Source organism: Ailuropoda melanoleuca, chromosome 16 (assembly GCF_002007445.2).
Source record: "Ailuropoda melanoleuca isolate Jingjing chromosome 16, ASM200744v2, whole genome shotgun sequence".
In the NCBI taxonomy this organism is placed as follows: Eukaryota; Metazoa; Chordata; class Mammalia; order Carnivora; family Ursidae; genus Ailuropoda; species Ailuropoda melanoleuca.
This window is the reverse complement of record NC_048233.1, coordinates 82266911-82283614: the sequence shown is the minus strand read 5'-3', so window position 1 is coordinate 82283614 and position 16704 is coordinate 82266911. Positions and strand designations below refer to the sequence as shown.

Below are 16704 nucleotides of genomic sequence, written 5' to 3'. Positions count from 1 at the left end.
CTACAAATTGGGAATTCCCACAACGCCCTCCTCAGGTTCAATAATTTGCTCACAGAACTCAGATAAACACATTTACTGGTTAGATGCTAGAGGAGGTGATAAAGGAGAATGGACACATGAACAGCAAGGTCTGGAATGGTCCCGAGCTCAGGAGCTTCTGTTCCCGCGGAGTTGGGGTGCACCACCCTCCCAGCACATGAATGTGTTCCCTGACTGGGAGGCCCTCTGAACATCATACTGTAGGGATCTTTATGGAGCTGTCATCATGTAGGTGTGATGGATGATCAACTCAATCTCTATCCCCCCTCTCCTGCCTGGCAGATGAAACAGACATGCAAAGTTCCAAGCTTCTAAGCCCCCACTCAGAAGCTATTCAGGAGCCTATGAAGAGTCATCATGTTCAAAAAAAGGCACTCCTATCGCCCCAGAAATTCCAAGGGACTTAGCTCTGTGTCAGGAGCCAGGATACTAAGAACAAAAGATGTTCCTAACGTCCCTATCACTCGGGAAACCACAGGGGAAGTTTGGGAGTATGGCCAAGAGTTTGGGAGCCAGAGTTGGTGAACTGGAACAAATTACTTCACTATTTCAAGCCTCAGTTTCCTCCTCTGTAAGAAGGAGATGATTGTGCAGGGCCTGTCATGTATCAAGCACTCAGTAAACACGGGTTTCCTTCTCCCCCGCCATGGTCTTCGCTTTCCCTTTCACCTGTTCCTCTGCCTCTTCGAAGCCAAGTTCAGGGGGTGGGAGCGTGAGACCATGACCCCTCAGGAGCAGAAAAGTCCGGGACACATAGTGATACAGTGGACAAGAAACGATTGGTATTCTATTTTTGCTGCCTTAGACACTGGGAAGCAGGCAGAAAGCCCATGGGCTTCTCTGACTCCTGTCAGCGTTCTCCCTGCTCTGACATGCAGACAGCACTCTCTTTGGGTCCTGAAAATCCCTCCAGCTGGACGTCATTGTCCCTATCTATGATTTAATAAGAAATAGATATTTGGTCTTTGTCCCCCATTCCCAACACAGAACTTCTAAATGCTTTGGAAATTCCTGAGGGAGAAGTGTGAGAGGAACACCTTTTATGACTCAGAACAAGCCCCTTTCAGGACACACCTGAGTTTATGGAAATGATGTAACTCTCGGGGTGGAGGGACCCTACGTTGCTGCGGGGGGGTGGGGAGTGCTGGTTGCTGGAGGAACCAACCCCTGAATAGAGGGTTGGAACTTTCAGCCCCACCCCTGACCTCAGGGAAGGGAGAAGAGCTGGACATTTCATTACAATCACTAACGGGGCAAGGACTTGATCCGTCATGCCTACATGATGGCACCTCCATAAAAACCCTTCAATGACAGAGAATGGAGAGCTTCCAGATCCGTGAGTAGGTCCCTGAGCACATCAAGGTGCTGGGAGGGCGGTGCGCCCAGAGGGCATGGACGCTCAGTGGGCACCTTCCCTCCCCCAAATCTTGCCCCATACAGCTCTTCCCTGTAGCCGTTCCTGAGTTGTATCTTCTTTTTTTTTTTTTTAAGATTTTATTTATTTATTTGACAGAGATAGAGACAGCCAGCGAGAGAGGGAACACAAGCAGGGGGAGTGGGAGAGGAAGAAGCAGGCTCATAGTGGAGGAGCCTGATGTGGGGCCTCGATCCCAGAACGCCGGGATCACGCCCTGAGCCGAAGGCAGACGCTTAACCGCTGTGCCACCCAGGCGCCCCATGAGTTGTATCTTCTATAATAAACTGTTAATAGTAAGGAGAACACTTTCCTGAGTTCAGTCAGAAGTTCCAGTGACAACATGACACTTGCAACTGGCATCTTAAATGAGGCCAGTCTTGGGGGAATGAGCCCTTAACCTGTGAGATCTGATATGGACTCTGGTAGACAGTGCCAGCGTTGAATTGAATTGAATTGAATTGAATTGAATTGAATTGAATTGAATTGAATTGAAATGAATTGAACTGAACTGAATTGAATTGTAGGAGAAGTGGTTGGTGTGAGAAAATACACACACACATTTGGTGTCATAAGTGTTGTGAGTGAAGAGTTCAGATCATCTCCCACATGAGGAAACTGGAACTACAAAGGTTTAGACGGGGTAGACCAAAGCGTCCACCCCCAAGTGATCTATCTCTTAGCCCATGCTCTCCTCCCCTTCACCCTGGCTGCCACCCTGGCTGGGCGACTCATTCAACTGAGCAGTGCCAGTGTCGTGATCTCCTGTGCCCCAGGGACCTCGCCTCTATCCCAGCGGCCTCAACCGCTGCCCCATGAGAGCTTACACTCCTGAGCTGCCCCTTCCTCCTCCCCTGCCACCGACCTTCCTTCCCTGAGAAGCCTGAACCATGCAGTCTTTCACTGACACCACAACTATCCACGGCCCCCTGGCCCCTGGTTTAGACGGCAAATGCACCACCCCCATCAATCCCACCATCCAGCTTCCCTGATCTACACTCTGGCAGCCCAGCACAGCTGGGGAGAAGTCCCGCGAATTTGTCGACTGGCACCAGCCCAAACAGGACTGCTGACCTCAGCCGGTGGCCCTCACAGTGCCATCCACATCGCCTTGCCCTTGTCCCCAGTCAGCTCCCTGGCCTTCTCCCCAAAGTGGTGCTCGACTTTGACCTCTCCTCCTGCCCCCTGCCCTCCACACTCACAGCGCGTGCCCTTGCCTCCTGTGTGTTCATTTGAATGAGACCTGACTCTCAAACTCTTTGTGGAAGAAACCTCGCAGTCACGGGGATTATTTTACCTCCTGCACGTGGGAGAAGAGGGGGGTGCCAATGCTCCCCCTCCGGCTTAACAAAAAAAAAAACTCACAGGTATTTATACCTTTGAGAAAACAGAGATGTGAATTTAAATATTATTGCCAGGGCAACCCGTTATTAAGGAAGACAAGCGATCAGAATCACAAGCTTTGTAAAAGTTAAAGGTTACTTTCGCAGGACAAAGCAACTACCTCTTAAATGTGATTATCTGACAAGATTCTCTTGCTGGAAATATCGTTTGCAAGGATGGTTTCAGGCTGCAGGAAAGAAGCTGCTTTCATTCCGTGGCTTCAGAGAGAGAGGGAGCATTTTCTCCTTATGCTGAGGTGGGGTGTTTTCATCACGACCAGTTACAGGGACCTGGAATTTTTTTTTTTTTAAGATTTTTATTTATTTGTCAGAGAGCACAAGCAGGGGGTGGGGGAGAGGCAGAGGGAGAAGCAGGCTCCCTGCAGAGCAGGGAGTCCAATGTGGGGCTTGATTCCAGGACCCTGGGATCACGACCTGAGCTGAAGGGAGCCACTTAACCGACTGAGCCACCCAGGCGCCCGGGACCTGGAACATTTAAGGCCAAGTGCTGACATTCCATTTGTTAGCACTAAGAGGAACAAATGCGGGTCCAAAGCAGATGGTCTACACTGCCTGGCAGTCCATCTACATTTCCCCCACTGCCTGGTCTCCAGGGCACCCCCTCCCACCCACCTCACTGCCCGTCGCTCCCAGTGTCTGTTGCTGGCTCCTCGTCTCTAACCTGGGAAGAGCCTGCTTCTCTTCTCTGCCCTCTCTACACTCACCCTGCTGGTCCCCTCCTGTCATTTTATGACTCTCCGTGCCAGCTGCACCCCTGACTCCCAGATTCGAATCTCCAGCCCAGGTCACTGCGCCAATGCTGGACCCTGCTAACTTCCTGACATTTCCACCTAGGTGTCTGTCAGACCTCAGAGGCAGCATGGCCCAAATGGAGCTGCTCATTTTCCCTTTTAAGCCTGTTCCTCTGGCAGTTTTCCCCAACTCGGTAAAGGCATAGCCAGTCTTCCAGCAGCTCCAGCCAAAACCTTATAATCATCCTGACTCTTCTATATCCAGGGCTCCCCCTAGGCTACTCAGCACCCCAGTATGAACTGGGAGAGGGCACCCCTCAGTGCAGGCATGGCACCTGGGGTCTGAATTTCAGTGTCCCCCACACCCTATCCGCACAGCCCACGGCTCTGGGTCCAACCACACACGCATCGGCAGCGTGTCCCCTACTGGCAGCCTCCCAGGCTGTTCCAGTTAAAAGACAGTTGTCCTTCCTGCTGCTTGGCCCTTGCTTCCTGCCCATTTTCCAAGTCTGGTCCTGCCTCGTCCTGGCAGTTCCTGACGGCCTTTCAATAAATTCTTTTGCTGCTGAAAAAAAACAGGAACACCCACTGATACTATCTAGAAACTTGTGCAAAGCCCTCCTACCCTTTCTCCATCGTCCCCTGGAAGTACTCTGGAGGAGGCTGCCAGAAGACCACCAATGACATCACCAAACTGAAGACCACCTGGAACAGCTCTGCTCTAGCTGACACCAGCCTGGTCTCCTCTTACTGCCTTCCCATCCCCTCCCCACCCAGGGCTCTGTTCTCTTCTGGGGGTCCCTCTTCCATGTCTGTCCTGTAACGGGTGCCAGTCCTCAGGGCTCCAACCTCTCCCTTCCGCCCTTTCCACCCCACATGCTCCCCAGGGCATCCTTCACACTCACAGTATGCAACCCCACCTCTCCCCCTCTGCTGAGCGGCAGACCCTCCCCTGCTGGAAGCCTCCGCCTGCAAGTCCAAGGGCACCTACACCCAGCACATCTACACAGAGCTGATCCCCTTCCAGACCACAGCTGCTTCTCCTCCTGCCTTCCCCACCCAGCTTGGGGGCCCCAGCCTGCTCCCCAACCACCTGAGCTAGAAACTCGGGAATCACCACACAGCTCCCTTCATCCTTCACAGCAAGTCCATCCCTCCTAGGCAAGCATGAAATCCTGGAGCTTCTTCTCTTAAAACATCTCTCCAAACCATCCCCTCCTCTCCAACCCCACAGCCTCTGCCTCCTTCACTTCCGAATCTTCCCTAGCTGTTCCAGCAGCCTCCTATAGGGCTCCCGGCCACCCTCCGGTTCTTCCCCAGCAGCAGAGCCAGAGTGAGCTTCCCGGAACTCAAACCTGACCATGTCACCCCCTACCCCATGCCTCCCTACCAGTGAGAGCAGCGTTCCTTTCTCGTTCTTACCTTAGCTTCTTACAAAGATTCTGGTGTCCTCTCCCAGACCTGCTGAAATAGGACATCCAGGAGAAAAACCGGGACTTCTTTGCCCTAATCTTTGTCCTCAGATATAATTCGGCCAAGTTCGCAAAGCGTTGATCTATGATTCCCAAACTGCTGTAGGAATCATTTCAGAAAGCTGGTTAAAAATCAACTCCCAGGCTCACCCCCCGGAGATTCCAATTCAGTGGATGTTGAATAGAGATTTTTCCAGAGGATTCTGCATTCTGGCTACCTGCCTGGACTGTGATAACGGGCGGGGGGGGGGGCAGGATTCCTCCGTCACAGGGTAGTTGGGGGCTGAGACAGCCTCTATGTCTACACCTGCCTCTCCGCTTCCTTCCTCCTTTGCCGCAGGCAGTAACGTGAGGCCCTCCATGGCACAGCTCTGGCAGACTCAGAGGCCCTTTTGTTCATCTTCTCATCTGTTCCCCACAGCACAGAGGTCCAGCAGGACCAGGACTTCCCCCGGTATCTTTGGGAGTTTCCATGTCTTCATGTAATTTTTGGTTTCTTCATTTTCTATTTTAAAAACAAATATGGGGGGGGCCACCTGGGTGGTTCAGTCGGTTAAGGGTCTGCCTTTGGCTCAGGTCAGGATCCCAGGGTCCTGGGATCGAGCCCCATATTGGGCTCCCTGCTCAGCAGGCAGCTTGCTTCTCCCTCTCTCTCTCCCTCTCCCCCTGCTTGTGCTTTCGCTCGCTCTCTCTCCCAAATAAAATCAATCTCTAAAAATTAAAAAAAAAATGTTTAATATGGAGGGACGGAGTTATGTTTAATGGGCACAGTCTCAGTTCGGCACGATGGCTGGAGGTGAACGGTGCCCTGGTCGGACCACAATGGGAATATTCTTTTTTTTTTTTTAAGAGTTTATTTATTTATTTGACAGAGGGAGAGACAGCCAGCAAGAGTGGGAACACAAGCAGGGGGAGTGGGAGAGGAAGAAGCAGGCTCCCAGCAGAGGAGCCTGATACGGGGTTCGATCCCAGGACTCCAGGATCACGCCCTGAGCCGAAGGCAGACGCTTTAACGACTGAGCCACCCAGGCGCCCCAACAATGGGAATATTCTTAATGCCACTGAACTGCACACCTAAAAACAGTTAACATGGTAAATTTTATGATATTGATAAAAACTAAACCTGTTCCTCCGGCCGTCTTCCCCACCTCAGCAAACGCACGTCCCGTCTTCCAGTGGCTCCAGCCCAAACCTTACAATCAGCCTGACTCATCTATATCCAGGGCCCCCCTAGGCTACTCAGCCCCTTGATGTGAAATAGGAAAGGGCTTTCTAAAAAGTGAGTCTGCAGTAAATTGCAAAGCACAAAATGAGGATGAGTCTCGATCTGTAGTGACGCCATGACACCAACCAACCAGGTCGGAGGGGAGGCCGGAGGCAGAGCGAGAGAGAAACGGGGAGGGCTGGAGCCGGCACCCTGGGAGAGAACCCGAGTGTGCAGAGCGGCAGGAAAAGGAGAGGCCTGGATCTGACAAGGGCCAGAACCCAGAGGCACTAGTAGGAGGGAGAAGGGCCATGGAAGGCAGAGAGTGGAGGCCCACCCAGCTGGCTACCAAGTGTGTCTTCACGGGACCTGTGCCTTGGCGTCAGAGCACATGCCCTCACAGCCCCTGGAACAGGTGCAGGGCAAGGGAGACCAAAGTGAGCAAACGTGGACTGGGCCTTCATGTGGGGCAGCTAGTCCCTTGACCTATCCCGTTACCAGGACCCCCTTAGAGGCCCAGGCCCCTAGCTCCATCCTGCAGGAATCAAGTGTTCTTTCCCCTAAGAAACCTGGGAGGGCCCGACTTAACCCCAAGGTCTGTGAGGCCAACCTGAGGATCAAGATTGCAATAGAAAGATCCAACAGAAAATCCATGGGTCTACCTGCAAAGCCAGCACACGTCCTCCTCCACTGCTGTTATCCGGGTAAGTCTACTGAGCTGTGGCCGTAACAAGCCCCCTAACTGGCCTCCCTGCAGGCGGGACAGCCAGTGAGTCAGCGGAAATCAGAGTCGGACCACCCTCGCTGCTCAAAACCCTCCAACTCCCATCCCACTCCCTCAGACCCTGCGTGGAGTGTAGTTAACTTTACCCAGCATCTGGCCTTTGCCCTCGGCTTCTGGGAGGTGACCTCTAAGCCCCTGGAACGTCCTGACAGCAGTGTTTGTCTGGGGCCTTCCGACACCAGTCAGTGTAACAATGTGATTTACAAGGAGTGCTTTGGGACATACGACCTCTGGGGGGAAGTGGAGACTCGAGGTCAGCCATGTGGGCCCCAAGGAGAACCCTGGACACCAAGACTCTGGTGAGCTTCCCTGCTTGGCCACACTGTGCATCATAAACCAGGAGTAGGTCTCAGGTCCAGGGCTCCACTGGGAGCTTCACGCCTGGAGCTCCCCACATTCCACCCTATGCAACCTGTCCTCTGGTGAATGCGTATCCTTCTGCTATTAAAACATCATCTTGGGACTTTCCTGAGCTCTCTAAGTCATTCTGCCAACTTACCCACTGACGATGGTTTGAGACCTGGAACTTGCAGCTGTCATCTGAAAATGAGGGCAGTCTTGTGGGGACCATGCCCTCAAACTGTGCCACTGGCCAAATTCTTTGCACCCTATGTAACCATCTGACTTGGACCTTCCTGATCTGCCCGACCCCTGCCAACCAGACCTCATTCCCCACCACCCTTGAGTAAGGCACGCCCCCGCCCGAGGGCACCAGAGAGCCCCCTTCCCCAGGTATCTGGCAAGGGAACCCCCTCCTTCAGGCCTTTTGTTCACACATCACCTCCTGGGAGAGGACGCCTCTAGCCCTTCCTCAAACTCCCTCCACCCCAAACCCCTCCCTCTCTTCCTGCTTTACTCTTTTCCCTTGGCATACTATCACTATATCCATGGCACTCAAACTGTATTCACTCTCTTTCTTCTCCATCTCCTCACTACACTGTAAGCCCCAAGGAGAGAGGGATTTTGTCCTTTGTTCCCTCCTGTAACCTCAGGACCAAACAATTCCTGGCACATGCTGAGTACACAGGAGATTCCTGGTGAATGAATGCCCTCTAGTACCCTTTAGAAGCACCTCTTGGGAAACAGGCCACCCGGCTCCCACTCTCTCCCCCTGAAATGCCAAGTCTGCAAAAACAGGAAACCTGACCACACTTGGCTGGAGACCATTGCTGAGAAGGATAAGGAAAGAACTGGTTAAGACCCACAACCTCCAGGACGGCCCCCTGGCCCAGATGCTAGTCCTAGCCCTGACACCATGTTGTTGTGAGCTTGAAAGGCCCCTCCATCTCTGGGCTAGAGCAGGTGCATGGAACTCTCTGGCCCTGTTCACTGTGACGCAGGTCTCGGGAGGGGGGAGGGGTGCCCCTTCCCTGACAGAGAGATGGAGGGAAGACAAGACCTCACCAAGTGGGAGTGACTTTTATTTGAAGCCAGAACACACCTTATCTGGGGTTTCAATTGTAATCTGTGACAGTTAAAAAAAAAAAAAAAAAAGGAAAAGAAACCAGGACCCAAAGGGCCTGGGGAGGGGAGGGGCGGTGGGTCCTGCCTGTCAGGCCACATAGGGGTAGCGGAGCAACAGCCCCTCGTAGGGCTCCAGGTTGAGGTGCTCCAGCTCCAGAGAGGCACCCTCCTCACGGTCTAGCCTGGTGCTGAGCAGCACGTCGACGCTGGCTGGCAGGCTGGCAGTGGCCGGCAGACCAGAGGCCCCCAACCTGGCAGGCTGGCCCACCTCCCCGAAGTTGAGCACTACCAGGAAACGCTCGTTCTGGTCCCATTGGCGGATGTAGGCGAAGAGGTCCGGCCCCGACGAGAGCACGTGGAAGTCTCCGTGCAGCAGAGAGCGCTCCTTGCCTCGCTGATCGCTCAGCCTCCGGAACAGGGAGAGGAGGGAACCAGTGTCTTCATTCTGGCTCTGCAAAGGAGGGAGACAGCAGGAAAAGATAAGGGGCGCGAACTCCTACAAGCCACCTGCCCACCCGCTGAGCACGCCTGGCCCACCCAAAACCCTTACCTTCACCGTCATGTTGCTACTTCCAGGTCCTGAGATGTTGGGAAAGCTGGATTCATCCCAGAGCATGAACGGAGCCTTCGCAGGCTGAAAAGCAGAGAAAACAGGACTCGGAAGAGGCCTGGGCCTGCTCTCCCTTCTCCTCCCGTTCTCAGCCCTATCCATGCAGAGCCTCCCCCGACTGTGGCCTAACTGCTACTGGACAGGCAAGGCAGGCTCCCACCCCGGGTCCCCGCCCACACTGTGCCCTCGGCCCAGGGGGCTCTTCTCCCAGCCAGCCACAAGCCAGCTCCCTCACAGCCCTCCAGCCTCTGCACAGCTGGCTCACCAGATCTTCTGTGGCCCCTCGATGGAGAACGTCTCCCGTCCCTGTCCTCTAGGCCGCTGGCCCTGCTCTCTTTTGCACAGCACTGGGCACCTTTATTCTATTTTATTATCTAACTTGGCCACCTGCAGCTCTCTTGTGTACTGCTGTATCCTCTGTGCGTGTCATAGAGCAATTACTCTGTGAACGACCAGTTCTAGCAATATATCAGCTGGGGTGTCAACCTCCAGCCCTCTGGCTAAACTAAGCGAGAGCCTTCGCAGTCGTACCCGATCACAGAGGGGCTACTGTGCATTTCTCGTACTCATCTGGGTCCTCCACTAAACTATGAGTTGCTGGAGGACATAAGAGTCCCCCGATCGTACGAATGAATGAACAGGTGAGTGACGGCTCCCATACTGAATACCTGCCAGGGGTCAGCCATCGCCTTTAAAATAGGCTCTCATTGAATCCCTACAAGAAATGCAATATCCCAGAAGAGATGGTGAAGGCGACGGCAGGGAAATGACTTGCCGAGGCCACACAGCGATCGATGAGGGGACTGACCAGGAATCAAACGCACTTCCACCCAAGGCTCACGTCTGCCTGTTGCCATGCACACAACTGTCATGCTAGATGAACACAACCGCCTCCCAGCGCGGGGAGGAGGCAGCAAGCCATACCTGGCCAGGAAGGGCAGCTGCCTCCAGGCCAATCTCGTCTCCATAGCTGAAAACCGGGGTGCCGGGCAGGGTGAAGAGCAGCAGCTGGTAGAGGCGGAGGAGATGAGCCGGCACAAGGGAAGTCAGGAACCCCGCCTGAGACAGCTGCAGGAATGGATGCACGGAGGTGAACCCCAAAGCCCACCTTTGCCTCCATCTGCCAGCACCCCTTCCTCCGCCAGGCCTCCTCCAGCACCCTCACCCCCCACAACGGCACTCACACTCCAGCTGCACCAGCGATTGTCAGTGGCGTTCAAAAACTGGGTGACAAGGAATTCGATGCGCTTCCCGCTGAAACCAGGGCTTGACAGGTATGAGCTCGTCAACAACAGGTCCTTCGTGGATCCAAGCAGGCTCAGAATCTGCTGAAGGTCAGAGGACTCGGTCCCTGCAATCAAGAGCCTGCACAGAGCAGGGTGGGGGACAAGGTTGGTAAAGAACAACAAAAAAATGAAGATGAAGAATTTGGACTAGGAATTCCCCCATTCCTGGGGTCTAGCGCTCAACTGAGGGGATCCCACAAGGAAGCAGATCTGGCGGGGGAGGCCTGGTACCTACCTATCTTCACTAAAGCTCTTGGTCACATTCTGCCACTCAGCCAAGAACAAAGTCGCATCCTAGAAGAGAAAAAAGCAAAGTCGAGGAGCAGGGAACACTACCAAGCCCTGCAGAGTCCCTCTGCTCTCACCCAGGCTCTGCCTCCCCCATGGAAAGGGACTTACTGTCAGATGCTCCACATTCCGAACCTGGAACCCATCCACACCAGCCTGCAGCCAAAAACTCAGAGCATCCTACAGGGAAGGGGGCAAAAGAACAGGGGAAAGGTATCAATACTCTGACGCAAAATCCAGCCCATGCCAAACCTTGCCCATGACGCACTTCTCCATGACCCTGGGAGAGTCACTTGTCTTGACCGGCCTCACTTAACCACCTCTATCAGAGAGGGTTAGCCTTCCGTTCCCTCCCCTTCTGAACTATCACTGATTCTTAACTACAGCATTTCACTTCTGTTCCTCCCCAAGGCAAATCACACAGCTTCACCTTTGGACACCTATAGGAAAGGCCCAAGAGAAAAAGTATGTTCGTAAACGTAATTTCATTTAACCCTTAGCATGTGTGGAATGCTTGTACACTCATGTCAGAAATGAGCAAACGTTCCTTCTCAAAGAAGCAAGAAGTATGCCCAAGACCACAGTCAGAGAGCAGCAGACAGGGGACCAAAATGCTAGCCAAGATCTCATGACCCATATCCTTTACTACTCTTCCAGTGTCCTGAGGCCAGGGAAGGGGAGGAAGAGGGCAAGTCAGGGCAAAGCCAATGATGAAAGAGTGAAATTCAAAGCACAGCCCCACGGCAGTGTAGATGAAGATTTGAAAAGAGGAGTCAGCTCTGCAGCACAGGCCCAGGCCTGAATCCAAGAACTGGGTGAACACAGAACATGGGGCCCCACCCCCACAGCCCCACGCCCTGCGCTCTCTACTCCAGTTTCCATTTTCATCTGAAGCTACTAGTTCTCATGCCACACCATCTGAAAACATGCCTTCATCAATACCTTTTAAGAGATTTTTTTTTTTTAAGTAAGCACTACCGCCAATGTGGGGCTCAAACTCACCACCCTGAGATCAAGAGTCACATGCTCTATGGACTGAGCCAGTCAGGCGCTCCCCTCCCCCAATCAGTAACTCTTAAAGGGTCCTCCGGCAATTGGTAAGGGCGAACTGGGTGACCCCAAGGGGCCTATGGAAATGCTGGGAGTAAAGAATTCTACCTCAGAATCACAGGGGCCAGCAAAGGGTCAGGGTGTTCTCCGTTCTTTATTCTACCCCCTGCTGGTCAGGGCCCAGAACCCAGGCATCAGGAGCTCGGAGGACAGGAGGACAAAGTCCCATTCCCAGCCTGCGGGATATAGTCTTTGCACCTATACCTTCATTCAGGTAAGGCAGATTACAGAAATGAGACTACTTGAGACCTCAAATCCTAAGCACAGCAAAGCCCTTTGAACCTTAGCTTTTTCATTTACAGATGAAAGATGACAGGGACCTTGTGTGGTCATGGAGAAATTCAGAACACATACAAAATACCTGGCATGGTCCCAGACGCATAAGACCACAACGCTTACAATTTCAGACTGGGCTCCACTCCAAAACACATCAAACAAGAGCTGGGAAACCAGACAGAACAGGAGTCCCACAGAGAAACGGTTTCCTCTCCCAAAAGGAAGAAAAATCAAACCCAGATTGACATCTGAGAAATTCCTTTCCTGGCACTGTTACCATCAGAGTCAAGGAAACAAGAAAAATCACTGGCCAGAAAAGGAACGAGCAAAAAGAGGGGGGGTGCACTGTTGGCCTCCCCTCCTGCCCGTGGTAGCAGTGCGCCAGTTTGGCTCCAAGGAGCAAGGAGCCCCTCAGCTGGAGCCAGGCTAGGTTTACAGGGCTTGCCAGGAGGATCAACACAGCCCCACATCCAGCTCCCACCTGGCGTCAGCACCAACACACTCACCTGCATCTTGGTGGCCACAGTGTTAACCTCCGTGGGGAGGAACCACGAATTCTCACCCCTGTAGTTGGGAGTGAGGTCCAGAATGACCTGGATGCCTGGAACAATGGAGGAAGAGGTAGTTGTGAGAAAGACTTTGGGGTCAGGGAAAAGGAAAAAATCAACAAATACAAGCCGGTAGACTATTCCCTATGTATTATGTGGCACAAACGCTTAGATTTGAACTCGGTTTAAGATGTTCTAAGGCAGAAGGTACATAGTACAGTAGAGAAGGCTGAGCTATGGGGTCCTGGGCTCCTCACACCCACAGTGAACCCTGTGATTTTATCTGGATATTTTTCTCAAAAGGATCCGCTCCTTTACAAGTTTAAAAACCACTGAATTAGGGCGCCTGAGTGGCTCAGTCAGTAAAGCATGCCGGGTCTTGATCTCAGGGTCATGAGTTCAAGTCCCACATTGGGCAGTGGAACCTACTTTAAAAAAAAATAATAAACCACTGAATCAGGAAAAGCCTACATTTTACAAATAAGGGCACTGAAGCCCAGATGTTAAATGGCTGGACACACAGCAAGTAGAAAGTCTCTAAACGACTTGACAAATTCCTTTTAGGCTGAAGCCTAAGAAACCTTCCCTGTACCTGCCTTAGGAAAACTCAGACCCAGTCAGGAGTAAACCGAATAAAAATCCTATCCTGTCTTTCCTGTGGCCAGAAGGCCAAGCCCTTCTCAGATGCTTCCGGGACAACTCCAGGACACCCACTCTTTTTCTTGGCGGACTGCAAGAGATTGTCAAAGTCTTCCTTGGAGCCAAAAGTGGGGTCGATCTGTTCCAAGTTGGTCCCCGCGAGGTCATCCTTCTGGTTCTTGTGAATTGGGCCCAGCACAAAGCCCTTCACCTTCAGGGTGCTCAGGTAATCGAGATGCTCCTTTAGGCCTGAAACGGGGAAGCAGGTTTAAAGTGAAGTCCCTCTGAGAGGCCCCTGATCTGCCCTAGTCTCCCCTCTCCCCGGAACTAAGTGTGGGGGCGGGGGGGGGGCGGTGAGCTTGGATCACGAGACTCAGAGTTGCTGATGTAAGGTGCCCAGCACATTACTTCAGAAACGTCAGCGACCGGTTCAGGACCGGCTTCCGGCGCCGCAGGGATAAGGGAAGACGCTGAGTCAGCTACCCTCGCACAAGAGGGAGTGGGGGCGGTTTTCTCCGAAGAAAGGAAGGAGAAGCTACGTCCCAGGGTGCGGGGACGATCCGGGGCGGGGGGGGGAGGGGAGGACCGGAGCCCGCGGCCCGTTAAACCGGGGGCGCGAACAGAGCTCACCCGCTAGGTCGCCCCCCTCGGGGCCCTGGAAGGCCTGAAGGTCGCCGATGCGGTAGAGGGCGCCCTTGTGCCACCAACTCTGCGCCGGCAGCTCGCGGCAGCGCGGGGCCCGCACAATGATGACCACCGCGCCCGCCAGCATGCCGAGCCAGCCGAGCCAGAAGAGCACCAGCAGCGCCCAGCGGGTGCGCACCCAGCCGGGGCTGCCCGCCACCTTCAGCAGCTCCTCCTTGGACAGGCCGGTGAACTTGGCCGCGGCCGCTGCCTCCGCCTCGTCGTCGGCCACCTTGATCTTCACCAGCCCGTTCTTCTCGGCGCCGCCCGCCACGACCGCGGCCATGGCCGCCCCGGACGGCGCGTTCATCGGCTGCTTCTCGGGCTCCAGCTCGTTCAGCTCCACCTCCTTCAGGTCCACCTCGGTGTCCTGGCTCATGGTGCCTGCAGAACCGGCGACACGATGCAGCCGGCGGTCAAGTGGTGGCTGGACTCCTGCCCTACCTCCCGGCCTCACCACGGCCTCAGCACCTTCTCCCGAGGTCAGGGAAGCCCGCGCAGCTTCGGCGACTGCGTCCGCGTCTGTGGGGGGGACCGGCGCAGCCTCCGGGTAGAGGCAGGGGAGCCCCGCCCCTGCCCGCCCCTTAAAGAGGAACGGCCCCGATTGCTCTTTCTGGGACCGCTCGGGAGGGCGGCGGGTTCTAGCTCCTCCTCTCCAACCTTGTGCCCCTAACGTTCCTTCCAGTGGGACGCTAAGAGAGCTGAGCCCCGAGCCACCTTTGGGTGGAGGGAGTCTGACTTGTCCCGCCCCGGGAAGGGGACGGGGAAGGGCAGTCCAGCACCGCGGGGGTCCCGGGGGCCCCCTCTTCGCCCACTCCGAAGGCGGGTGACTACTCCGAAGGCGGGTAACTACCCCGACGCCGTCCTCCGTCTGCCCCTGGTCCTGGGCTCAGGGCACGGCGTGGTCCTTCCAACTTCGCACGGCCACTGGCGCTCTCAGAGCCAGCCAAACTCAGTTCCCCCTTTCCCCGACCTAGCCTTTCCCCCCCAGGCCTCTGGAACTTGGCGCTAGACCTCCGCTTCCCCGCAGGGCTTACTCGTCCTTCAAGACTCATCTTGAGTCCAGTTCAAATAACTCATCATGCAGCATCGAGCACCCACTACAATACTTTGCTTTATTAACTTGACTGAACGAACTCTAACCCGCTCTTCTCCGTGAGGTTTTAAGGTGAATCTGTTTGAACAGGAGAGTTGAAGGTGTCATTCCCCGTCTTACCCCACCCCACCCCCAGTTTCTGGCTCCAGGATGTCGGGCAGCAAGGCTTCCGACATCCAGAAGAGCCTTAAGTGCCTGCCGGGCAACTTCGGGCCTGTAGCAAACATTCCAAGGTTGGGCTCAGTTAGAGGCATCCACCATTTTCCTACAACAGACCAGACTTTTCCCCACTTTGGAGGGCCTCCCACAGATCAGCCCAATCTCCCCAGGGTGCAAGCGTTCCCTTACCCACCCACCCCGGCCCCCCATCACTTCACTATGCTAAGCCTTGGAGGCCACTGCAGAGGCTTTAAAGACCACCTAACTTCCCTCCACAGAGATCCTGGGATGGAGGGTAAGTGGGGCAGAGACAAGGTTCATAGCAAGAAAAAAAAAAAATCATCATCATCATAAAGGTTCATAGCAGGGACTGCAGGACATCAACAGCATGGGGTGCAGACACTCAGGAACTTCTTGTTCCTGACCGGTGCCAGCCCAGTTATTTTCAGAGAGGAGCTGAAGGAAACAAGTTCTTTCTCCCTCTCCCACCTGGGCTGGAAGCCAAGTATTTGGAAGAAAGCAGAGGCCAAGATCTGAAGAAATAGCAGACAGAAGGGGGGCCAGAGGAGAGCCAAGGGTGGGAAAAGGCTCATCTTCTGCCATGTCCTTTCTGCGTGCCACAGCCCACCCCACCCCCACCCGAGGAAAGCCAGAACCAGCTCCTAGGGAGGCAGGCCAGGGGGTAAAGGGTGGAGGTCAGACCAGTGAGCAAAGATGATACAGTAAGTCCAAGTTGCCCTGGGCATGGCAGATAAGTGCCAACCAGAGGCCCTGAACACACTTTATTCCCAGGGTGTAAGCTCAGAAGCTCTCCGAGGTGGTCCAACCTAACACCTCTGGGAACATACTATCTCACTCACAGCCCCCCATGGTTCTAGACAGATGAAGCCAATTCCTTCGGCATGCAGTGAAGAAGCTAGCAACTGACCTCCCCAAGTTTATCACCTCCATGCACACACCTTCCACGGGGACTGCCCACCCAGCGACATCAACCTTTGGACACCTGCCAGTCTCAGCACACCCAGCAGGGCTCTGCATCTTTGTATGGGCCATTCCGTGTTCTTCCCTTCCTGTTCTGCCACTCGACCTCAGAAGCTCCTGTTCATTCAAGACCTAGCTCAGAGGATGGTTTTTCTCAACTTCTCCAAAAGAATTCTTTGCCATCCACCTCTGCTACAACACATGCCCTGTTTGTTTATTACGTTTCCTTTTCTGAGTGTCTGCACTTCCAGACAAGTGGCAGGGGCCTTGTGCTATTTGTCGAGGGGCCTGCCTACTTACAGAAGTAGCATAAGTAGGCACTTCATGGGTGTTTGGGAAATGAGTGGATGAACTACACCAGTCAAACCCAAATATTTCCCTTCTTAGAAACAACAAAAGTAGCATACGAAGATAAACGCAGAAAAGTGAAAGGAAACATAAACAGCGCTGTATGATATCATAAATAAACAAAACGGGGCGCCTGGCTGGCTCAGTCCATGGAGCAAGTGACTCTTT

General features: G+C 54.0%; 1 protein-coding gene across 1 annotated transcript; it reads right to left on the bottom strand.

Annotated features, from left to right (window-relative positions):
* Nucleotides 1-8447: 8447 nt before the first annotated feature.
* SLC3A2 (solute carrier family 3 member 2) lies at nucleotides 8448-14331 on the bottom strand. Its single transcript, XM_011232514.3, has 9 exons — nucleotides 13899-14331; nucleotides 13344-13517; nucleotides 12588-12682; nucleotides 10807-10875; nucleotides 10643-10701; nucleotides 10306-10486; nucleotides 10046-10189; nucleotides 9062-9145; nucleotides 8448-8962 (listed from the first exon to the last, which is right to left on the bottom strand). The coding sequence occupies exons 1-9, from the start codon at nucleotides 14329-14331 to the stop codon at nucleotides 8600-8602; spliced, it is 1602 nt and encodes a 533-aa protein (XP_011230816.1). The 3' UTR covers nucleotides 8448-8599.
* Nucleotides 14332-16704: the final 2373 nt, after the last annotated feature.

What these genes read in the sequence shown, in the direction of transcription:
- SLC3A2 (XM_011232514.3), bottom strand. Translation starts at nt 14,331, where the DNA reads ATGAGCCAGGACACCGAGGTGGACCTGAAGGAGGTGGAGCTGAACGAG. An exon ending in CGAGGGGGGCGACCTAGCGG is followed by an intron (nt 13,518 to 13,898) that starts GTGAGCTCTGTT and finishes TCCCCGTTTCAG; the next exon opens with GCCTAAAGGAGCATCTCGAT. An exon ending in CTGTGGCCACCAAGATGCAG is followed by an intron (nt 10,876 to 12,587) that starts GTGAGTGTGTTG and finishes CCTTCCCTGTAG; the next exon opens with GATGCTCTGAGTTTTTGGCT.